We start from the raw sequence: 26424 nt of genomic DNA on the forward strand, positions 1-26424 counted from the left end.
ATATATATTTTTCGCCCGATATGGACTTTTATGGCCCCAGAAGCCCGAGTTTTGCCCAATTTGGTTGAAATTTTGCACAGGGAGTAGATTTAGCATTCTAGCCATGCGTGCCAAATTTGATTGAAATCGGTTCAGATTTATATATAGCTCCCATATATAGCTTTCGCCCGATTTACACTCATATGACCACAGAGGCCAATTTTTTGCTCCGATTTAGTTGAAATTTTGCACATGGAGTAGAATTAGCATTGTAGCTATGCGTGCCAAATTTGGTTGAAATCGGTTCAGATTTAGATATAGCTCCCATATATATGTGTTTCTGATTTCGACAAAAATGGTCAAAATACCAACATTTTCCTTGTAAAATCGACACTGCTTAGTCGAAAAGTTGTAAAACTGACTCTAATTTTCTTAAACTTCTAATACATATATATCGAGCGATAAATCATAAATAAACTTTTGCGAAGTTTCCTTAAAATTGCTTCAGATTTAAATGTTTCCCATATTTATACCCTGCTCCACACTGTGGAACAGGGTATTATAAGTTAGTGCATATGTTTGCAACACCCAGAAGGAGATGAGATAGACACATGGTGTCTTTGGCAAAAATGCTCAGGGTGGGTTCCTGAGTCGATATAGCGATGTCCGTCTGTCCGTCTGTCCGTCTGTCCGTCTGTCCGTCTGTCCGTCTGTCCGTGAACACATTTTTGTAATCAAAGTCTAGGTCGCAGTTTTAGTCCAATCGACTTCAAATTTGGCACAAGTATGTGTTTTGGCGCAGAATAGATCCCTATTGATTTTGGAAGAAATCGGTTCAGATTTAGATATAGCTCCCATATATATATTTCGCCCGATATGGACTTATATGGCCACAGAAGCCAGAGTTTTATCCTAATTTGCTTAAAATTTTGCACAAGAAGAACAATTAGTACTATAGTCAAGTGTGCCAAATTTTATTGAAATCGGTTCAGATTAAGATATAGCTCCCATATATATCTTTCGCCCGATATGCACTAATATGGACCCAGCAGCCAGAGTTTTATACGGATTTGCTTGAAATTTTGTATTGGCATAACACTTGGTCGTATAGTCAAGTGTGCAAAATTTGATTGAAATCGGTTCAGATTTAGATATAGCTCCCATATATATCTTTCGCCCGATATGGACTAATATTCCTAAAAGCTAGAGTTTTTACCCTATTTGGTTGAAATTTTGCACAGGGAGTAGATTTAGCATTCTAGCTATGCGTGCCAAATTTGATTGAAATCGGTTCAGATTTATATATAGCTCCCATATATAGCTTTCGCCCGATTTACACTCATATGACCACAGAGGCCAATTTTTGCTCCGATTTAGTTGAAATTTTGCACAAGGAGTAGATTTAGCATTGTAGCTATGTGTGCCAAATTTGGTTGAAATCGATTCAGATTTAGATATATCTCCCATATATAGCTTTCGCCCGATTTACACTCATATGACCACAGAGGCCAATTTTTTGCTCCGATTTAGTTGAAATTTTGCACATGGAGTAGAATTAGCATTGTAGCTATGCGTGCCAAATTTGGTTGAAATCGGTTCAGATTTAGATATAGCTCCCATATATATGTTTTTCTGATTTCGACAAAAATGGTCAAAATACCAACATTTTCCTTGGTAAATCGCCACTGCTTAGTCGAAAAGTTGTAAAAATGACTCTAATTTTCCTAAACTTCTAATACATATATATCGAGCGATAAATCATAAATAAACTTTTTCGAAGTTTCCTTAAAATTGCTTTAGATTTAAACGTTTCCCATATTTTTTTTTTTTCTAACATTGTGTTCCACCCTAGTGCATTAGTCGACTTAAATTTTGAGTCTATAGATTTTGCAGAAGTCTATCAAATTCTGTCCACGTCGAGTGATATTTAAATGTTTGGGACAAACTTTTATATATAGCCCCCAACACATTTGACGGATGTGATATGGTATCGAAAATTTAGATCTACAAAGTGGTGCAGGGTATAATATAGTCGGTCCCGCCCGACTTTAGACTTTCCTTACTTGTTTTTTACTAAAATTGTGTTCCACCCTAGTGCATTAGCCGACTTAAATTTTGAGTCTATAGATTTTGTAGAAATCTATCAAATTCTGTCCAGATCGAGTGATATTTAAATGTATGTATTTTGGACAAACCTTTATATATAGGCCGCAACACATTTGACGGATGTGAAAATTTAGATCTACCAAGTGGTGCAGGGTATAATATAGTCGGCCCCGCCCGACTTTAGACTTTCCTTACTTGTTTTTAGGTTTGATAACATTACGACCACGGTTGTCACTCATGCCAAAATAATCTACCAAAATTTGAAGAAAATTTTACCTAAAATTTAAAAACTCCTATCTTGAAGTTTATGATCAATTTTTTGTTGTTATTATGAAAAAATGGTTTTTGTTTTCTTCGAAAGATTTTTTTTTCTTTTATTTTATAATTTTATTTCATTATTTGCAATATTATATATTGTGATCTCTACTGTTAGCGTAAATCGTTTGACTGTATAAATATCCCTTGAATGTGTATATATTTTCATTTTAAAATTTATTTCTATTGAAAATTTTGTCAAAATTTTTGTTCCATAGAAAATGTTGTCAAAATTTTTATAGAAAATTTAGTCCAAATTTTTATTCTATAGAAAATTTTGACAAAATTTTATTTCTATGAAAATTTTGTCAAAATTTTATTTCTATAGAAAATTTTGTCAAAATTTTATTTCCATAGGAAATTTTGTCAACATTTTATTTCTATAGAAAATTTTGTCAAAATTTTATTTCTATAGAAAATGCTGTCAACATTTTATTTCTATAGAAAATTTTGTCAACATTTTATTACTATAGAAAATTTTGTCAACATTTTATTTCTATGGAATATTTTGTCAACATTTTACTTCTATAGAAAATTTTGTCAAAATTTTATTTCTATAGAAAATTCTATAGAAATTTTATTTCTATAGAAAATTATGTTAAAATTTTATTTCTACAGAAAATTTTGTGTTTGTCAAAATTTTATTACTATAGAAAATTTTGTCAACATTTTATTTCTATAAAAAATTTTGTCAACATTTTATTTCTATAAAAAATTTTGTCAAAATTTTATTTCTATAGAAAATATTGTCAAAATTTTTTTTTTCTATAGAAGATTTTGTCAAAATTTTATTTCTGTAGGAAATTTTGTCAAAATTTTATTTCTATAGAAAATATTGTCAAATTTTTTTTTTCTATAGAAAATGCTGTCAACATTTTATTTCTATAGAAAATGCTGTCAAAATTTTATTACTATAGAAAATTTTGTCAACATTTTATTACTATAGAAAATTTTGTCAACATTTTATTTCTATAAAAAATTTTGTCAAAATTTTATTTCTATAGAAAATTTTGTCAAATTTTTTTTCTATAGAAAATTTTGTCAAAATTTTATTTCTGTAGAAAATTTTGTCAAAATTTTATTTCTATAGAAAATATTATAAAAATTTTATTTTTATAAAAAATTTTGTTAAAATTTTATTTCTATAGAAAACTACTACTATAATTACTAAAACATCACAAATTCTACATATCTACGAAACAGTAAAAATTTACCATTTTATTGGTAGAATTCTACCAACTGTAACAACCGTTCGTTGTTAAGATATCTATAAAAACTTGGTATCGCTTTGTCAGAATAATTTTATTTCGAATGTCCGAGTTCATAATCTATTAAACAATTTTTATCAAAGTATGGGTCGGAGAATTTTAAATACTCAACACATGAAACTCTTCCAGCGACTAATAATGCTATGGATGACACAGTAAACCACAGCTGAAAGAAAAATATTATGTTCGTCCGGAACTATTGTATGTTCAGAGGACTTTATTTGCTTCTTTAACCTCAAACAAAAACAGCCGTGATCAATCCCACCAATAAATTTAAATCCATATTCATGTGAATTTCGAAACTAATTGCAAATCCTTTCGAACTTTTTCAAAACGGTTATCTTATTATCATATTTTTTGAAATATTCTTTAAGGGATATGGTTGACACAAAATGTCCCCTAAAAATGTTATATATTTTTTAACAATAGTCTCTCAGTTTGAAAAAATCAGGCAGGCGCAACAAAGCGGATCTCGTTCGGTTAGTTATTTAAAGAGGGTGGTTTCTACAGCTGTTTTGACAGTTTAAAAGGACGACCCTACGCAGTATTGTTTGGCAAATCATCACGCATATTATGGTGCAAAGTGATGAGTCGCATTTTTGGTTAAATGGATATGTCAACAAGCAATATTGTCGTAAAGGGTGATACGGTCAAAATTTGGTCAATATAAACTTGACGTATTTCTTTCAATTTTGCATTTAAAAAACCTGAACACCCCTCATTTTGAAGGTGTGTGTGTAGAATGTTGCTCCTATTTTGATTTTGGAATTCACTCTTCAGTTGTCAAAATGCCGTCCAAGCAAGAAGAGCAGTGTATCAAAATTTTGCTCGCGCATCGCGAAAATCCGAGCTACTCGCACTCAAAGCTGGCAAAATCACTAAAAGTTGCCAAATCAACCGTTACAAATGTAATTAAAGTGTTTGGGGAACGTTTGTCGACAGCCAGGGAGTCTGGATCGGGGGGAAATCGAAAACCGGAAGCCGCTGAGACGACAGAGTTGCCGGTAGTTTCAAGCGAAACCCTAACCTCTCTCTCCGAGATGCCGCAAATAAGCTGGGTGTATCGTCCACAACCGTGCATCGAGCCAAAAAACGAGCCGGACTATCGACTTACAAGAAGGTAGTGACTCCAAATCGCGATGATAAACAAAATACGACGGCCAACGCGCGATCCCGGAGGCTGTACACGACGATGCTGACGAAGTTTGACTGCGTGGTAATGGACGTCGAAACCTACGTCAAAGCCGACTACAAGCGGCTTCCGGGACAGGAGTTTTATACGGCAAAAGGAAGTGGAAAGGTAGCAGATATTTTCAAGCACATAAAACTGTCAAAGTTCGCAAAGAAATATCTGGTTTGGCAAGCCATCTGTACCTGTGGCTTGAAAAGCAGCATTTTCATAGCTTCCGGGACTGTCAACCAAGAAATTTACGTGAAAGGGTGTTTGAATAAACGTCTGCTGCCTTTCCTGAAGAAACACGGTTGTTCCGTACTGTTTTGGCCGGATTTGGCATCTTGCCATGGAGTGGTACGCCGCCAACAACGTGCAGGTGGTTCACAAGGACAAGAACCCCCCAACACGCCAGAGCTCCGCCCAATTGAGATATACTGGGCTATTGTCAAGGGGAACCTAAAGAAGACCAAAAAAACTGCTAAGGACGAGCAGCAGTTCAAGGCAAACTGGCTTTCTGCGGCGAGGAAGGTGGACAAGGTGGCTGTACAAAATCTGATGGCAGGTGTCAAGCGTGAGGCCCGGCAATTCGGATTTGGAAAAGCGAAAGCTTAACTGAATATTTTTCCTGAATTTTATACTAATTGAACTTGAAAAAGAAATTTAATTTGAATTTTTAAATAAACGATTTCACCGATTTACACGCGTTTTCCCTTGACCAAATTTTGACCGTATCACCCTTTATATGCCGTGGAGCAAAGATAATTAACACGCCGTTCAAGAATTTCCAATGCATTCAGATAAATGTACTGTTTGGTGCGGCCTTCTATGAGCTGGTGGAATCATCGGTCCTTATTTTTTTTTTTTAATAGGTCAGACGCGTTGCCGTGAATGTAAATCGATGCTGAATCATGATCAATGAGTTTTTATTGGCATCCACTTTACATACTGCGAAAACAATGGACTTATTGAAAAAACATTTCAACGACAACATTATTTCGAGAAATCGGCTGGTGAATTGGTCTCCGCCACACGATTATTTATGGTTTGTGTGGATACCTCAAGTCGGTGATTTACGGGGATAAACCAGCAACGATTGACCATTTGGAAAACAATATTCAACGTGTCATTGCTGAAATATGCCCTCAAATGATTGAAAAGATGGTCAAAAATTGGACCTACATACAAGTCACAAGAAAATTGGTATGTGTTTTATTTAAATTGCATATCAGCAAGCTCTTAGAGAAAAACCCTTTATAATCGAAATAATTTTTCCGACTAAGACTAAAACTACCTCCTTTGTGTGAACCTTAATTAGTTTACAAGAAAAACGAACCACATACGAGAACTGCCATAATGTCTAAATTAATACGGCCTGTTTAATTGTCGCTGTTACATTAATAAGATAATGCAATCACAATCCATCAATCTTATGAATGAATCACTTGGGCCATGTATAATACATATGGTCAAATGTAGTGTCAAATTAATTGATTTATGCTTGTGCTAAGCAACCGCAATTCACTCTGGCTCAGTTGTCTAATTCATTGTAATTACGTGGACATAATGCGTTGGTATGAATTACATTTTGAATTTGATAGGATGGTGTCGTGAAGGAGGGTATGCGTAACAGCAGTTACGCATACGAGATTGTCTGAATCATTGGATATCGTACACAATTAGGCTAAGATTAAAGTTTATGCAAAGTTTTATCCGCACTTCCTTTTGAAAATGTATAAAGCTTCTTTTCCCTTTCCATACATTTTCAGGCCTGACCATGTGCTACCAAAGACTTTCCGGCAACCCAAATCACAATAATGTTGACCAAAAACCCACACATCTTCCACCTGGCCATTATGCCCACAGCCACAGATGGAATGAGCCGTATTTCGATGTCACAATGCCAAAGAATATTACCTCACTCGTGGGGAAGTCTGCCTATTTGGGGTGCAGAGTTAAACATTTGGGCAACAAAACAGTAAGTATTTTTAATTATGGATTATTTGGGGGAAATGTATATCCATACATACAATGAAGAATTACGTAAGACAAAAGAAAGCTTACAAAACGGATGGCCCGTGGTTCAATTCTTCATCCGGGAAAAAGGTCAAATATAAAAAAGGAAAATATTGAATACATCCCTCTACATTGTTTGTAAATAAATGAAGTGAGAAAGATATAGGGAAAAATAATTAGCCAGAAAATTAAAGAAAAAAGTCTTTGCGCTTGCCATACAAAAACAATGTGCTTTCCTTTAAAACAAACTTTTGTTCCGCGAAAAGAAAATTCTAAACGATGTACACTGACCTCAAATAACATAATCAATAAGTTCCACACAGAGAATTTTCTTTGGACTTCCAGCAAACAGAGCTTCCAAAACAGTAGTAGTTGTGATCCGCACGTAGTAGTGCAAAATTGGTTCATCTCCTACTTCCATACACTCATAGGACGGAAGTACCCCCCGTTTTCTAATCCTTTGCATTGCTTTAGGAATTGTGCCTTGGTTCATTTGAATGAAAAAAACAAGTATATATGGCAGCAAGTTCGGCCTGGCCGAATCTTATGTACTCTCCACCATGGATAGCGTAGAAACTTCTACGAAAGACTGTCATCCAGAATCGAGGTACTTGGGTTGTGGTATCTTAAATCGTTTTCTAAATTGTGAGTTAGTCCATACGTGATATATATTAGACAAAAAAGGTATGTGTAGGTAAGTCTACAAATAATTACGAATCGAAATGGACTTTTGCACGGTACGTAGGGAGCCAGAATTGAAATATGGGGGTCGCTTATATGGGGGCTATATACAATTATAAACTTGATATGGACCAATTTTTGTGCGATTGGGGATCGATTTATCTGAGGGCTATATATAACTATAGACCGATATGAACCTAGTTAGGCAAGGTTGTTAACGGCCATATAATAGCACAATGTACCAAGAGGCTCCAAAACCAAATCTCGGGATCGGTTTATATGGGAACTATATATAATTATGGACTGATATGGACCACTTTTTGGCATGGTTGTTAAATATCATATACTACCACCACGTACCAAATTTCAACCAGATCGGATGAATTTTGCTTCTCCAAAAGGCACCGGAGGTCAAATCTGTGGATCGGTTTATATGGGGTTATATATAATTATGGACTGATATGAACCAATTCCTGCATGGTTGTTGGATACCATATACTAACATCACGTACCAAACTTCAACCGAATCGGATGAATTTTGCTCTTCCAAGGGGCTCCGGAGGTCAAATCTGGGGATCGGTTTATATCGGGGCTATATGTAATTATGGACCGATTTCGAAAAATTTTTGCATGTGTATTTGAGGTCATATATAATGAAATTTGCTTCTCTTAGAGGCTCCGCAAGCCAAATCGGGGGATCGGTTTATATGGGGGCTATATATAATTATGGACCAATGTGGACTAATTTTTGCATGGTTGTTAGAGACCATATACTAACACCATATACCAAATTTCGGCCGGATCGGATGAAATTTTCTTCTCTTAGAGGCTCCGCAAACCAAATCTGGGGATCGGTTTATATGGCGGCTATATACAATTATGGACCGATGTGGCCCAATTTTTGCACACTTATTAGAGACCATATACTAACACCATGTACCAAATTTCAGCCAGATTGGATGAAATTTTCTTCTCTTAGAGGCTCCGAAAGCCAAAACGGGGGATCGGTTTATATGGGGGCTATATATAATTATTGACCGATGTGGACCAATTTTTGCATGGTTGTTAGAGACCATATACTTACACCATGTACCAAATTTCAGCCGGATCGGATGAAATGTGCTTCTCTTTGGTTAAAGGTTAAGGTTAAAGTGGCAGCCCGATTAAGATTCAGGCTCACTTAGGCTATTCAGTCCATTGTGATGCTTCTCTTAGAGGGTCTGCAAGCCAAATTTGGGGATCCTTTTATATGGGGGCTATACGTAAAAGTGGACTGATATGGCCCATTTGCAATACCGCAATGTTTCGTTCGGAAGTTAGCGTGATTTCAACAGACGGACGGACGGACGGACATGCTCAGATCGACTCAGAATTTCACCACGACCCAGAATATATATACCTTATGGGGTCTTAGAACAATATTTCGATATGTTACAAACGGAATGACAAAGTTAATATACCCCCATCCTATGGTGGAGGGTATAAAAATACGTGTATTTTATTTTTTTTTGTTATCATCTCCAATACAAACAAGTAAGGAATGTCTAAAGTCGGGCGGGGCCGACTATATCATACCCTGCACCACTTTGTAGATCTAAATTTTCGATACCATATCACATCCGTCAAATATGTTGGGTGCTATATATAAAGGTTTGTCCCAAATACATACATTTAAATATCACTCGATTTGGACAGAATTTGATAGACTTTTACAAAATCTATAGACTCAAAATTTAAGTTGGCTAATGCACTAGGGTGGAACACAATTTTAGTAAAAAAATTATGGGAAACATTTAAATCTGAAGCAAATTTAAGAAAACTTCGCAAAAGATTATTTATGATTTATCGCTCGATATATATGTATTATAAGTTTAGTAAAATTAGAGTAATTTTTACAACTTTCGACTAAGCAGTGGCGATTTTACAACGAAAATGTTGGTATTTTGACCATTTTTGTCGAAATCAGAAAAACATATATATGGGAGCTATATCTAAATCTGAACCGACTTCAACCAAATTTGGCACGCATAAAGGGTGATACGGTCACAATTTGGTCAATATATACTTGACGTATTTCTTTCAATTTTGCATTTAAAAAACCTGAACACCCCTCATTTTGAAGGTGTGTGTGTAGAATGTTGCTCCTATTTTGATTTTGGAATTCACTCTTCAGTTGTCAAAATGCCGTCCAAGCAAGAAGAGCAGCGTATCAAAATTTTGCTCGCGCATCGCGAAAATCCGAGCTACTCGCACGCAAAGCTGGCAAAATCGCTAAAAGTTGCCAAATCAACCGTTACAAATGTAATTAAAGTGTTTGGGGAACGTTTGTCGACAGCCAGGTAGTCTGGATCGGGGGGAAATCGAAAACCGGAAGCCGCTGAGACGACAAAGAGAGTTGCTGGTAGTTTCAAGCGAAATCCTAACCTCTCTCTCCGAGATGCCGCAAATAAGCTGGGTGTATCGTCTACAACCGTGCATCGAGCCAAAAACGAGCCGGACTATCGACTTACAAGAAGGTAGTGACTCCAAATCGCGATGATAAACAAAATACGACGGCCAAAGCGCGATCCCGGAGGCTGTGCACGACGATGCTGACGAAGTTTGACTGCGTGGTAATGGACGACGAAACCTACGTCAAAGCCGACTACAAGCAGCTTCCGGGTAAGGAGTTTTATACGGCAAAAGGAAGGGAAAAGGTAGCAGATATTTTCAAGCACATAAAACTGTCAAATTTCGCAAAGAAATATCTGGTTTGGCAAGCCATCTGAACCTGTGGCTTGAAAAGCAGCATTTTCATAGCTTCCGGGACTGTCAACCAAGAAATTTACGTGAAAGATGTTTGAATAAACGTCTGCTGCCTTTCCTGAAGAAACACGGTTGTTCCGTACTGTTTTGGCCGGATTTGGCATCTTGCCATTACGGTAAAAAGGCCATGGACACGAACCCTCCCAACACGCCAGAACTCCGCCCAATTGGGAAATACTGGGCTATTGTCAAGCGGAACCTAAAGAAGACGAAAAAAACTACTAAGGACGAGCAGCAGTTCAAGGCAAACTGGCTTTCTGCGGCGAAGAAGGTGGACAAGGTGGCTGTACAAAATCTGATGGCAGGTGTCAAGCGTGAGGCCCGGCAATTCGGATTTGGAAAAGCGAAAGCCTAACTGAATATTTTTCCTGAATTTTATACTAATTGAACTTGAAAAAGAAATTTAATTTGATTTTTTAAATAAACGATTTCACCGATTTACACGCGTTTTCCCTTGACCAAATTTTGACAATATCACCCTTTAGCTACAATGCTAATTATACTCTCTGTGCAAAATTTCAATTAAATCGGAGTAAAAGATTGGTCATTGTGGTCATATGAGTGTAAATCGGGCGAAAGCTATATATGGTAGCTATATATAAATCTGAACCGATTTCAATCAAATTTGGCACGCATAGCTACAATGCTAAATCTACTCCCTGTGCAAAATTTCAAACAAATTGGGCCAAAACTCTGGCTTCTAGCACCATATTAGTCCATATCGGGCGAAAGATATATATGGGAGCTATATCTAAATTTGAATCGATTTCAACCAAATTTGGCACGCATAGCTACAATACTAAATCTACTCCCTGTGCAAAATTTTAACCAAATTGGTCTAAAACTCTGGCTTTTAGGACCATATTAGTCCATATCGGGCGAAAGATATATATGGGAGCTATATCTAAATCTGAACCGATTTCAATCAAATTTTGCACACTTGACTATACTACTAATTGTACTCCTAGTGCAAAATTTCAACCAAATTCGACCAAAAATCTGGCTTCTGGGGTCATATAAGGCCATATCGGGCGAAAGATATATATGGGAGCTATATCTAAATCTGAACTGATTTCAATCAAATTTTGCACACTTGACTATACGACTAAGAGTTATGTTTGTACAAAATGTCAAGCAAATCGGTATAAAACTCTGGCTGCTGGGTCTATATTAGTGTATATCGGGCGAAAGATATATATGGGAGCTATATCAAAATCTGAACCGATTTCTTCCAAAATCAATAGGGTTCTATTCTGACCCAAATTAGGAACATGTGCCAAATTTGAAGGCGATTGGACTTAAATTGCGACCTAGACTTTGATCACAAAAATGTGTTCACAGACAGACGGACGGACGGACGGACGGACAGACGGGCAGACGGACATGGTTATATCGACTCATGGACCCACCCTGAGCATTATTGCCAAAGACACCATGTGTTTATCTCGTCTCCTTCTGGGTGTTACAAACATATGCAATAACTTATAATACCCTGTTCCACAGTGTGGCGCAGGGTATAAAAATCATACAAATCGGAGTTCATGAGTGATAGAGGGTTAACTCCTAGGGTTTCTAGAAATTGTAGTTTTTATCCGATTTGCCACAAATTGAAAATATACTGGCATTTTAGACCCATAACAATGTGTATATGATTTAGTTTTATCGGTCCGTTTGGTAAGGCCTCCATATAGACCGATTTCACTTATTGAGGGTATAGAAGGCGCACTGATCATGAAAATTGCTTGAAACTGAATGCAAAATTTCCAGATTTTACTTCTCGGATGAAAATCTACAGATTTTAAGTTTCAAATCAAGGCGTTATTTCATATTTTCTTGCACACTTACAAGAGATGTTTATGATTTCTCTAAAACTCCAAAAAATGGTTCTTATAAATTCCACCCAGAAAAAAGTGACCCCTTCTTTAAGTTAAAATGAACTCATTGTGAAGAAAGTTGAACTTCGTATAGCGCCAAAGCCATTTTTATTTGTTCGAACGATGTGATTTTCGTAGAAATTAGGAATAATGTATTCCATATATTAGTTAACATTTTCCTATATTTAGGTACCACTATACTACAGAATGAAAAAATTTAACTAATTTGAATTCATATATGGAATGATTTTATTGAAATTTTTTCATTCATTTCGACAAATCTTACACATTTGTGGTAAAACTTTTACTTCATAATTAGAACTGCTTACCTTCGTTTTTAAATACAATTTTATTTATTTATATAAGCAATTTTATCTTCAATAAAAGACATGTTTTATTAATATATTGAATATATTTATTAAGAATCAACAGCATCGAATATCTTTGAAATATTAGTTTATTATTCCACTATTTCCAATTTCCGTGTGATATTATCAAATGTAAAACGCACTCTTTCTTCCTCTTGTACTTTTCACTTTTAATAAGTCGCTGCCTAACGATTTTGTCCTCCTTTTACAATTTCAATACCTACAAATATAAAAAATCATAAAACATTTTTGTTGCAAAAGGTTAGCGTCACTGAATATTACCTGATAATTGAAGATTCCAAAATGAAGACAAATGAAAGGGTTGTTATTCTGCTGGTGTTTTCTTTCTTTATACACTATCACGAACATTGATAGATTTATTTAAAAAAACGAAAATTTTTCTCACTAATTTAAAATAACAAATATTTTATATATTTTATTTGTTATTTATTATATTATTTTACCATATTATTTTTTAACAATCTCTCCGTATACCAAAACAACGATTACGATGACAGGTATCGATTACAGGTAGACAATAGAAATTTAGGAAAATTTCCTATATTCTAACAAGTGTGTTTCCTTAAGTTTTGAAAGGATTGCATACTTCTTAGTACGAATGAACTAAAATATTTTTCTATGCCAAGTGTTGTTCGTATGTATGAAAAACTTTCTATTATAAAGGAAGTCGCAAGTATCATTTTATAAGAAATTTTACTAATTTTGAGGAAACTTGGTTTTAGTTCGGTTTTTGTTTTTTTTTACGAATGCTTTGTTATCGGTGAATAAAATTTTCTTTTTCAGTAGTAAATTCTTATACCCAGCGAAGAAAATAGTATGAGTAAAATTCCATGCCTTATTCTAGTTAATGAACTATTCCTAACTGCTTACAGTTTAGGATTTTTTTACTGAAACGAGTAAATTTTATTATTTTTCACAAAAATTTACCTTAATGGAAATAAAATGGATAAACTATATTGATGAACATTTTTTCCTTTAGTTTCGAAGGCACTTTTTTCTGGGTGTATAGACTCAACATTTAAGTTGGCTAATGCACTAGGGTGGAACACAATTTTAGTAAAAAATAAGGAAAGTCTAAAGTCGGGCGGGGCCGACTATATTATACCCTGCACCACTTTGTAGATCTAAATTTTCGATACCATATCACATTACGTCAAATGTGTTGGGTGCTATATATAAAGGTTTGTCCCAAATACAAACATTTAACTATCACTCGATCTGGACAGAGTTTGATAGACTTCTACAAAATCTATAGACTCAAAATTTAAGTCGGCTAAAGCCCTAAGGTGGAACACAATGTTAGTATAAAAATATGGGATAAATTTAAATCTGATACAATTTTAAGGAAACTTTGCAAAAATTTATTTATGATTTATCGCTCAATATATATGTAATAGAAGTTTAGGAAAATTAAAGTCATTTTAACAGCTTTTCGACTAAGCAGTGGCGATTTTACAAGGGAAATGTTGGTATTTTGACCATTTTTGTCGAAATCAGAAAAATATATATGTGAGCTATATCTAAATCTGAACCGATTTCAACCAAATTTGGCACGCATAGCTACAATGCTAATTCTACTCCCTGTGCACTTTAACCTAACCTAACCTATCACAATGGACTGAATAGTCTAAGCGAGCCTGAATCTTAATCGGGCTGCCACTTTAACCTACTCCCTGTGCAAAATTTCAACTAACTCGGAGCAAAAAATTGGCCTCTGTGGTCATATGAGTGTAAATTGGGCGAAAGCTATATATGGGAGATATATCTAAATCTGAACCGATTTCAACCAAATTTGGCACGCATAGCTACAATGCTAATTCTACTCCCTGTGCAAAATTTCAACTAAATCGGAGCAAAACTTGGCCTCTGTGGTCATATGAGTGTAAATCGGGCGAAAACTATATATGGGAGCTATATCTAAATCTGAACCGATTTCAACCAAATTTGGCACGCATAGCTACAATGCTAATTCTACTCCCTGTGCAAAATTTCAACTAAATCGGAGCAAAAAATTGGCCTCTGTGGTCATATGAGTGTAAATCGGGCGAAAGCTATATATGGGAGCTATATCTACATCTGAACCGATTTCAACCAAATTTGGCATGCATAGCTATGATGCTAATTCTACTCCCTGTGCAAAATTTCAACCAAATCGGAGCGAAAAATTGGCCTCTGTGGTCATATGAGTGTAAATCGGGCGAACGATATATATGGGAGCTATATCTAAATCTGAACCAATTTCAATAAAATTTGGCACACTAGACTACACTACTAACTGAACTCCTAGTGCAAAATTTCACCCAAATTGGGGTAAAACTCTGGCTTCTGGGACCGTATTAGTCCATATCGGTCGAAAGATATATATGGGAGCTATATCTAAATCTGAACCGATTTCTTCCAAAATCAATAGGTATCTATTCTGAGCCAAAACACATACTTGTGCCAAATTTGAAGTCGATTGGACTAAAACTACGACCTAGACTTTGATTACAAAAATGTGTTCACGGACAGACGGACAGACGGACATCGCTATATCGACTCAAGGGCCCACCCTGAGCATTTTTGCTAAAGACACCATGTGTCTATCTCGTCTCCTTCTGGGTGTTGCAAACATATGCACTAAGTTATAATAACCTGTTCCACAGTGTGGAGCAGGGTATAAAAATCATACAAATCGGAGTTCATGAGTGATAGAGGGTTAACTACTAGGGTTTCTAGAAATTGTAGTTTTTATCCGATTTGCCACAAATTGAAAATATACTGGCATTTTAGACCCATAACAATGTGTATATGATTTAGTTTTATCGGTCCATTTGGTAAGGCCTCCATATAGACCGATTTCACTTATTGAGGGTATAGAAGGCGCACTGATCATGAAAATTGCTTGAAACTGAATGCAAAATTTCCAGATTTTACTTCTCGGATGAAAATCTACAGATTTTAAGTTTCAAATCAAGGCGTTATTTCATAATTTTCTTGCACACTTACAAGAGTTGTTTACGATTCCTCTAAAACTCAAAAAAATGGTTCTTATAAATTCTAAATCTGATCTAGTCTTTAAATTTATCTTCGGGAAGAGTACTAGTTGAACTGCTCTGCTTGGGAGAATATCTGTCATCAAACCCCTTTGAAATTTCAAAGGAAACCCTAATATTTGAATCATGGTAAATAATGGGTATTTAAGATTCGGACCGGCCGATCTTCCTGCCATATATACATGTTTCAGTGTAATATTTGTATTCGTAAAAGTTGACCTATTGTGCAATGTTTTCCAACTTTTCGTTGTGTTGGCAACTTCAACCAGTCACCTCATTGTACAATTGAATTCACACTTAGTTTCAGACATTTAATGACGATTTTTCAAAAGTTGACAAAACAAGGAAGTTCTTCTTCTTAAACTGGACTTGATTAAATTTTTTTGTCTCTCTCAAGTTTGAAAATTTTGTTAGAAATTCCTTAACCCTAATAAAATTCCATGACAGACGTAAGGAAAACAAATAAAAACTTTATGAAAAATATTTTTAATTCGCACGTTATATTTGAAATTATCATCAGCTAAAGTCCCATTACACCAAATTAGGTGGCAAGCAATAAAAGCCACTTCAAAACTTCATTTTGCCACTGATCCCTAGCATAAAAGTTAAATTTATAATAATCTTCTTAACTTTACTGGTAAAACTATGGACGTTCTTTCCGTTTGCAACTTTGGTAGCTAAACTTAGTTTATGATTGCCTTTGTCTATGCTTCTGCCACAAATTAAGTTACCTAAGAAGTCGACGACACACTTTTCCCACAAACTGGGCAACATTATAGAAATATAGAACATGGTGGTTTTTGCATAAAGATTTTTTCTTGTTTTTTTTTTGTCTCCTTTCTCGGAGAGTTTCTACCAAAAATTTTACGATAAGGACTTATATAATCACAATGGTGTTGATGATGTTGAAGGGCCATGAAAACCAAGAGATTTTATTATGGACATTAACATACGGTTTGTATTTATTATACAGCTCTCTCTCTCTTTCTCTCTCTCTCTCATTTGAAATAATGACATGTAGATGTAATATTATCATGAACGAGTTTAATGAATAATTATGATGGGAAAAAAGATAAGTTTTTGAATGTCTACAAAAATTAAATGAATTTAAGTTTTCCATAGTTGGTTTTATGTAACTCACTTCAGCACTGCGTTATCCTAGATATCCTTGTGAATTTTACTCAATTACAATATTGGTTATTGGGTTAAGAAAAAAAAACACTGTCCTCTGCACAGTGGTGATGGAATTGCTTGAATTTGGGATGATTAATTTTCGTATGTTGTCCCCATTAGAAGTTTCCATATAAGAACCAAAATTATCTGCCGCCGTCTCACACAAAAAAATATTTTTTATCTTCAGTCACGAAATTTTTTGATCCAATTAATTTTTAATTGAAATGTCTTCAATCACAGAAATGATAGTATAAATCACCAATGACAATTAAAAAAATAATTGATCCAATTAAAAATTAATTGACCCAACAAATTTTTATACCCTCCACCATAGGATGGGGGTATATTAACTTTGTCATTCCGTTTGTAATACCTGGAAATATTGCTGTAAGACCCCATAAAGTATATATATATATATATATATATATATATATATATATATATATATATATATATATATATATATATATACATATATATATATGTATATATATATATATATATATATATATATATATATATATATATATATATATATATATATATATATATATATATATATATATATATATATATATATATATATATATATATATATATATATATATATATATATATATATATATTTTCTGGGTCGTGGTGAATTTCTGAGACGATTTGAGCATGTCCGTCTGTCCGTCCGTCAAACAAGCTATCGACTTGAAACTTGGCATAAGTAGTTGTTATTGATGTAGGTCGGATGGTATTGCCATATCGGACCACTTTTACATATAAACCGACCCCAGATTTGGCCTGCAGAGCTCTTGGAGGAGCAAAATTCATCCGATCCGCTTGAAATTTGGTACGTGGTGTTAGTATATGGTCTTTAACACCCATGCAAAAATTGGTCCACATCGGTCCATAATTATATATAGCCACCATATAAACCGATCCCCATATTTGACCTCCGGAGCCTCTTAGAGGAGCAAACTTCATCCGATCCGTTTGACATTTGGTACGTGGTGTTAATATATGGTCTTTAACAACCATGCAAAAATTGGTTCATATCGGTCCATAATTATATAAACCGATACCAAGATTTGAACTCCGCAGCCTCTTGGAAGAGCAAATTTAATCCGATCCCGTTGAAATTTGGTACATGGTGTAAGTGTATGGTATCTAACAACCATGCAAAAATTGGTCCATATCGGTCTATAATAATATGTTATATAGCCCCCATATAAATCGATCCCCAGATTTGAACTCCGGAACCTCTTGGAGGAGCAAAATTCATTCGATTCGGTTGAAATTTGGTACATTGCGCTAGTATATGGCCGCTAACAGCCATGCAAAAACTGGTCCTTATCGGTCTATAGTTATATATAGCCAATGGCCAATCACACAAAAATTGGTCTTTATCGCCAAACAAATTCTACCAAAATTTTATTTCTATAGAAAATTTTGTCAAAATTTTATTACTATAGAAACTTTTGTCAAAATTTTATTACTATAGAAAATTGTATCAACATTTTATTTCTATAGATAATTTTGTCAAAATTTTATTTCAATAGAAAATTTTGTTTTGTTTAATATATCCCCCGTATGGACTAACTTACAATTTAGAAGACGGTGTTAAGGATTTTTTTAAGATACCTTGCCATCGGCAAGTGTTACCGCAACCCAAGTAATTCGATTGTGGATGACAGTCTTTAGTAGAAGTTTCTACGCAATCCATGGTGGAGGGTACATAAGATTCGGCCTGGCCGAACTTACGGCCGTATATACTTGTCATGATTGCAAATTTCATCCGATCCGGCTAAAATTTTGTACATGATGTTGGTATATGGTCTCTAATAACCATGCAAAAATTGGTCCACATTGGTCCATAATTATATATAGTCCCCATATAAACTGATCCCAGATTTGGCTTGCGGAGCCTCTAAGAGAAGTAAATTTTATCCGATCCGGATGAAATTTGGAACATGGTGTTAGTATATTTTATTTATTAAATTTATTTAGTAAATTTTATTGTCATAGAAAATGTTGTCAAAATTGTATATTACTATGGAAAATTTTTTCAAATTCTGGCTCTATAATTACAGCACAAAAGTTCATATCGGTTCGTAATTATTTCTTCCCTATATACACCGGTCAAGAACTGAATATATACGTATTTAATCGACCTTACTAACTTACAATTTAGAAGATGATGTTAAGAAGTTTTAAGATGCCTTGCCATCGGCCGCAACCCAAGTAATTTAATTGTGGATGACCGTCTTTAGTAGAAGTTTCTACGCAATCCATGGTGGAGGATACATAAGATTGGGCCTGGCCGAAGTTACGGCCGTATATACTTGTTTTTTTTTTCTCCATATGCTACCAAAGTCCTTAAAAAACGTGTTAATGACAACTTTAACCCTTAAATTCACACTGTATCTTTTAAGATACAACTAGAAAAAAATTCTTCCGTCTTAAAACGTTGGCCGAATTCTATGAAATCAAGTTTGTTGCATTTGCAACATCATAACGCTATTTCTAAAAATATTTCTTTCCGGAAAGTTTTTAGTTCTTCTGAGTAATCTGCAGTCAAAATTGAAAAACAAATTTTAACCAAAAATTCAAAAAACTGCAGATTGGAAGTTAAATAATATTTACCATAAATGGGAGTAATGTTGGTAAACAAAAACTGTGTAGTGTAAAAATATCTCTATTCTCTATTATCTACAACAATCAAATTGTTTATTTGTAAATAAAAACTTAGTTCAATGCGCACTGTACTTTTTAAGATGTCAACACTATTAAAAAAAAAAAAACATAAATTTTTTTTTTGAAAAAAATGTGGTATGCAGATGTTCTTTTTTGACCATTTTGCATATTATATATTTTTTCGGAGGAATCGGTGATCTTGTGCATTTAAGGGTTAATTTCCAAATTCAGACTCGACTTCCAGTCAAAATTATGCTATATTTCAAGTAAAAAACGATTTAAAAAAAAGTGTTGAAAAACATGTCCTATATTTGAACACAGTTTTGCTTTGTAGTCAAGATGCAAAAAGACAACAAGTTTAAAGACAATTTCATTAATTTTAAAGAAGTTTTCTGAATTATTAAAGTCAAGTTGACCTTGCAAAGTTTATCGACTTTTGGACAAGGAAAAAGCTTTATCTCAGAGAAATGCGTTTTATATGCTAAGCAAAATTCCCATCGTATTTTAAGGACAAGAAATCTTTGGCCTCACGAGAATATTTTTTTTTTTCAGTGAAGGTATGCGTTCTTAAGAAATATGTGAATTGCCATCGTGCATCAAATCTCAGTTCAACAACAAGTATACACAGCAGTAAGTTCGGCCGGCCCGAATCTTAAATACCCACCACAATGAATCAAATATCATAGTTTCCTTTGAAATTTCAGTGGGTTGGATGACAGTAGTGGGTTGGATGATAGTACACTTCCCGAAGATAAATTTAAAAATTTTACCTATATCAGATTCTGGATTTATAAGAACGATGTTTGTTTTAGAGGAATCATTAACATCTCTTGTAAGTTTGCAAGAAAATGATGAAACAACGCCTTGAATTGAAATCTAAAATCTGCAGATTTTCACCCCATTTTTTAAATGATTACAAGAAATAAAATCTGAAAAGTTTACATTCAGTTTCAAGCAATTTTCATGATCAGTGCGCCTTCTACTAGGAGGCCTTACCAAATGGACCGATAAAAACGAAATCCAAGAAACGTTTTTGTTAGTCTAAAATACTAGTATATTTACAATTTCAAGCAAATCGGATAAAAACTACGGTTTCTAGAAGCCCAAAAATTAAAATCTGAAGAGCGGTCTATATGGGAGCTATACTAAAACATTGGCCGATACTCACCATTTGTGGCAGACCTTTTTGTGGTCCTAAAATACTTCTACACGCAAAGAAAAAAAACGTTTGGAAAACGTGTACCGAAAACGTTTTTCTTTTGTTAGAGTTTTTTGAATTGCTTCGAAAATTTTAAACTTTTATCACCAAAAAAATTCATTTGTTACAAAATTTTTATTTTTTCAATAAAAAAAGTTATTTTTGAAACAACAACACAGTCCATTTCGTTTATATCAAACACTGTTCTTTTCTGACTTTAGGTCTTTAAAAAGACACATTTTACAGTTCAAAATTTAATATAGTACAATGTAATGTTGAACATTTTTTCGGAATCTTCCGAATATATCTGGAATATATGTAAAAAAACAAAAGCAAAAAAAAAACTTTGGACGTAGTCGGACGTAGCTACCACCGCTCCACGGTGCCAAACTAAATGTTTGTTTCTGTTAAATAAACTTTGTTTATTCGGCTCGTGGGCGCCGCAAGCTATGCTATATAAATATAACTTATATGGATATTTATCTATTGATGACCATAACAGGTACATAGCTCAGTGGTTAGTGTGTTGGCATACAAAGTGCATGGTCCGCGGTTCGATTCTCCGTCCAGGCAAAAGGAAAAAAAATTTTAAAAATTTATAAAATCGTATAATTTCTTCTACATTGTTGGTATTACAGGAAAAGGTGTTAAGAACTAAAAAAACTCATGGATGTGAGAAAGATGTGAGGGAAAATGCAATTAGCAAGAAAACATTTTTTTTAGTTTGTCTTTATGAAATTGTTTTTACATCCTGGAAAAGAATAAACGTTTATCACAAAAAGTATATACTTTTCTTCCAAATACACTTCCTTACAGCGAAAAGCAAATGAGAAACGAACTTTGTTTGTCTAAAATTTCGTTTGGGAGGAAAGAATTATTTTTTTGCGTGTAGATTTCTAATTTCAGGCAAATTGGATAAAAACTACGGATTGTATAAGCCCCAAGAATAAAATCTGGACATCGGTCTATATGTGGGTAATACCAAAACATTGACCGATACGCACCATATAACCCATCTTCGAACTTGACCTGCCTGTAGAAAAAAGACGAGTTTGTGCAAAATTTCAGCACGATTGCTTCATTATTGAAGACTGTAAGTTAGCGTGATTACAACAAATAGACAGACAGACAGACGGACATGGTTATATCGTCTTAGAATTTCTCCCTGATCAAGAATATATATAATTTATATAGTCGGAAATCGATATTTCGATGTGTTACAAACGGAATGACAAACTTTCCAGCAAATAAATTTGGAAGTTCTTCCAAAGGCACAACTGTAAAAACACTTCCAGAAAATGCACTCCCAATGATGTTCTTTATCTTAACTACCCACACCGAAAAAAAGTAAACTGTTTTATAAGAAGAATGAACTACCTTGCACGCAAATTGAACTAAATGTTGCTCCACATTTTCAGATTTCCACAAAGCGTTGTTAAAACCAGGAAATAGTAATGTCCTGTTGTACTTTCTAACTGCAGTTCACCAAATTACATCCTCTCATAGAAGAAACAAGTAAGGAAAGTCTAAAGTCGGGCGGGGCCTATTATATTACATGTTAGCCTGATACCGAAACAGGCAATTGACGTCCAAATGCATTATATCTAATTATACGACTAAATTATACCCTGCACCACTTTATAGATCTAAATTTTCGATACCATATCACATCCGTCAAATACGTTGGGGGCTATATATAAATGTTTGTCCCAAATACATACATTTAAATATCACTTGATCTGGACAGAATTTGATAGACTTCTACAAAATCTATAGACTCAAAATTTATGTCGGCTAATGCAATAGGGTGGAACACAATGTTAGTAAAAAACAAGTATATACGGCCGTAAGTTCGGCCAGGCCGAAGCTTATGTACCCTCCATCATGGATTGCGTAGAAACTTCTTCTAAACACTGCCATCCACAATCGAATTACTTAGGTTGCGGTAACGCTTGCCGATGGCAAGGTATCTTAAAACATCCTAACACCATTTCTAAATTGTATGTAAGTCCATACATGGTATATATTAAATCAAAAAAGATCGATCCAATACGTATATAATTCAGTTTGACAAAGTAGACATAAAATTTTGACAAAATTTTCTACAGAAATAAAATTTTAACAAAATTTTCTATAGAAATAAAATTTTCACAAAATTTTCTATAGAAATAAAATTTTCACAAAATTTTCTATAGAAATAAAAATTTTGACAAAATTTTCTATAGAAAAAAATGTTGACAAAAATTTCTACAGAAATAAAATATTAACAAAATTTTCTATAGAAATAAACTTTTGACAAAATATTCTATAGAAATAAAATCTTGGTAGATTATTTTTGGCTCGAGTGGCAACCATGATTATGAACCGAATAAAATTTGAACAAAATTTTCTATAGAAATAAAATTTTGACAAAATTTTCTATAGAAATAAAATTTTGACAATGATGAAAATTTTATTATGAACCGAATAAAATTTTAACTAAATTTTCTCTAGAAATAAAATTTTGACAAAATTTTCTATATAAATAAAATTTTGGTAGATTATTTTTGGCTCTAGTGGCAACCATGATTATGAATCGATATGGACCAATTTTTGTGTGATTGGACCAATTTTGGTATGGTTGTTAGCGACCATATACTAACACCACGTTCCTAATTTGAACCGGAACCGGCCTCCTCCAAGAGGCTCCGGATTGGATGAATCCGGATCGGTTTATATGGGCGCTATATATAATTATGGACCGATGTGGACCAATTTTTGCATGGTTATTAGAGACCATATAACAATACCATGTACCAAATTTCAGGCGGATCGGATGAAATTTGCTTCTCTTTGAGGCTCCGCAACCCAAATCTGGGGATCGGTTTATATGGGCGCTATATATAATTATGGACCGATGTGGACCAATTTTTGCATGGTTGTTAGAGACCATATACCAACATCATGTACCAAATTTCAGCCGGATCGGATGCAATTTGCTTCTCTTTGAGGCTTCGCAAGCCAAATCTGGAGATCGGTTTATATGGGGTCTATATATAATTATGGACCGATGTGGACGAATTTTTGCATGGTTGTTAGAGACCATATACAAACATAATGTACCAAATTTCACCCGGATCGGATGAAAGTTGCTTCTCTTTGAGGCTCCGCAAGCCAAATCTGGGGATCGGTTTATATGGGGCTATATATAATTATGGACCGATGTGGACCAATTTTTGCATGATTATTAAAGACCATATACCAACACCATGTACCAAATTTCAGGCGGATCGGATGAAATTTGCTTCTCTTTGAGGCTCCGCAACCCAAATCTGGGGATCGGTTTATATGGGGGCTATATATAATTATGGACCGATGTGGACCAATTTTTGCATGGTTGTTAGAGACCATATACCAACACCATGTACCAAATTTCAGCCGGATCGGATGAAATATGCTTCTGTTAGAGGCTCCGAAAGCCAAATCTGGGTATCGGTTTATATGGGGGCTATATATAATTATGGACCGATGTGGACCAATTTTTGCATGGTTATTAAAGACCATATACCAACACCATGTACCAATTTTCAGGCGGATCGGATGAAATTTCCTTCTCTTTGAGGCTCCGCAACCCAAATCTGGGGATCGGTTTATATGGGGGCTATATATAATTATGGACCGATGTGGACCAATTTTTGCATGGTTGTTAGAGACCATATACCAACACCATGTACCAAATTTCAGCCGGATCGGATGAAATATGCTTCTGTTAGAGGCTCCACAAGCCAAATCTGAGGGTCCCTTTATATGGGGGCTATACGTAAAAGTGGACCGATATGGCCCATTTTCAATACCATCCGACCTACATCGATAGCAACTACTTGTGCCAAGTTTCAAGTCGATAGCTTGTTTCGTTCGGAAGTTAGCGTGATTTCAACAGACGGACGGACGGACATGCTTAGATCGACTCAGAATTTCACCACGACCCAGAATATATATACTTTATGGGGTCTTAGAGCAATATTTCGATGTGTTACAAACGGAATGACAAAGTTAATATACCCCCATCCTATGATGGAGGGTATAACAAGTAAGGAAAGTCTAAAGTCGGGCCGAGCCGACTATGTTATACCCTTCACCATTATGTATATCAATATTTTTGATACCATCTTAACACCTTCAAATTTGTTAGGAACTATATAAAGGTTTATATTCCCATATACAAATATTTAAATATGAACCGATTTGGACAAAATTGTTTAAACTTTCACAAAATGTCTGGACTTAAAATTTAAATTGTTTGATGACCGGGACGGACTACAATGTTAGTGAAAAATAGCGGAAATATTTTTAAATTGCATAAAATTTAGCAAATCTGCATTTATGATTTATAGGTCGATATATGTACTAATTAGAGTATAGGTAAATTTGAATCATTTTTGCGAGTTTTCGACTTAACAGTAACGATTTTACAAGAAACATGTGGGTATTTTGGCCATATTTGCTAAAATCGTAAGAACATATATATGGGAGCTTTGTCTAATTCTAAGCCGACTTTGATAAAATTTGGCACACATTGCTAAAATTTTAATTGAACGCTCAATGCAAAACTTCAAATTTTCGAAATGAAACTTTGGCCTCCGTGGTCATATGAATCTAAATCGGGCGAAAGATATATATGGGAGTTATATCTAAATCTGAACCGATTTCAACCAAATTTGGCATGGGTTGCAAGAATGTTAGTCCTACTCTCTGTACAAAACGTCAAGTAAATCGGCGTGAAATTTTGATCTACGGTGGTCATATGTGTAAATCGAACGACAGATGTATATGGGAGCTATATCTAAATCCGAACCAATTTTAACTAAATTCGGTACGCATATTTATAATGTTAATTCTACTCCCTGTGCAAAATTTCACGTAACTCGGAGTAAACATTTGGCCTCTGGCGTCATAGGAGTGTAAATCGGTCGAAAGCTATATATGGGAGCTATATCTAAATCTGAACCGACTTCAACCAAATTCGGTGTGGACATTTATAATATTAATTATACTCCCTGTGCAAAATTTCACGTAAATCGGAACAAAAGATTGGCCTCTGAGGCCATAGTAGAGTGTAAATCGGGCGAAAGCTATATATGAGAGCTATATCTGAATCTGAACCGATGTGAATGATATTTTGCATTTACGAGACTCACAAAATACTCGATTATACGAAATTGGAAGAAGATCGGTTGATAAATACGTCATTTCTGACCAGATCGGTTATAAATATATATGACAGCCATATCTAAATCCGAGCCGATATATATGGGAGCTGTTTCTAAATCTGTACCGATTTCAACTAAATTTGGCACACATGCCGATACTATTAAACGTACTCCATGTGCAAAATTTGAAGCAAGTCTGGGCAAAACTCTGGCTTTTGAGGCCATATAAACCCAAATCGGACGAAAGATATATATGGGAGCTATATCTAAATCTGAAGCGATTTTAACCAAATTTGGCACACATAACGACAACGTTAAACGTACCTCTCGTGCAAAATTTGAAGCAAGTCAGGGCAAAACACTGGATTTTGAGGTCATATACGTGCAAATCGGACGAATGATATATATGGGGGCTATATCTAAATCTGAACCGATTTCCATCAAATTTTAGAATATCAATTCTACTCTCTGTGCAAAATTTCACGAAAATCAGTAGTAAACTTTGGCCTCTGTTGCCATATGAGTCTAAATCGGACGAAA

General features: G+C 34.6%; 1 protein-coding gene across 2 annotated transcripts in view; it reads left to right on the forward strand.

Annotated features, from left to right (window-relative positions):
* dpr10 (defective proboscis extension response 10) overlaps window positions 1-26424 on the forward strand; it is a 799057-nt gene that overhangs the window by 619652 nt on the left and 152981 nt on the right. For both annotated transcript variants that reach the window (XM_075304411.1, XM_075304412.1), the window contains one exon: window positions 6609-6817. In XM_075304411.1, coding sequence (XP_075160526.1) covers window positions 6609-6817 — 209 coding nt within the window. The remainder of the gene's footprint in view (window positions 1-6608; window positions 6818-26424) is intronic.

The sequence above is a fragment of the Haematobia irritans genome, chromosome 4 (genome assembly GCF_050003625.1).
Source record: "Haematobia irritans isolate KBUSLIRL chromosome 4, ASM5000362v1, whole genome shotgun sequence".
In the NCBI taxonomy this organism is placed as follows: Eukaryota; Metazoa; Arthropoda; class Insecta; order Diptera; family Muscidae; genus Haematobia; species Haematobia irritans.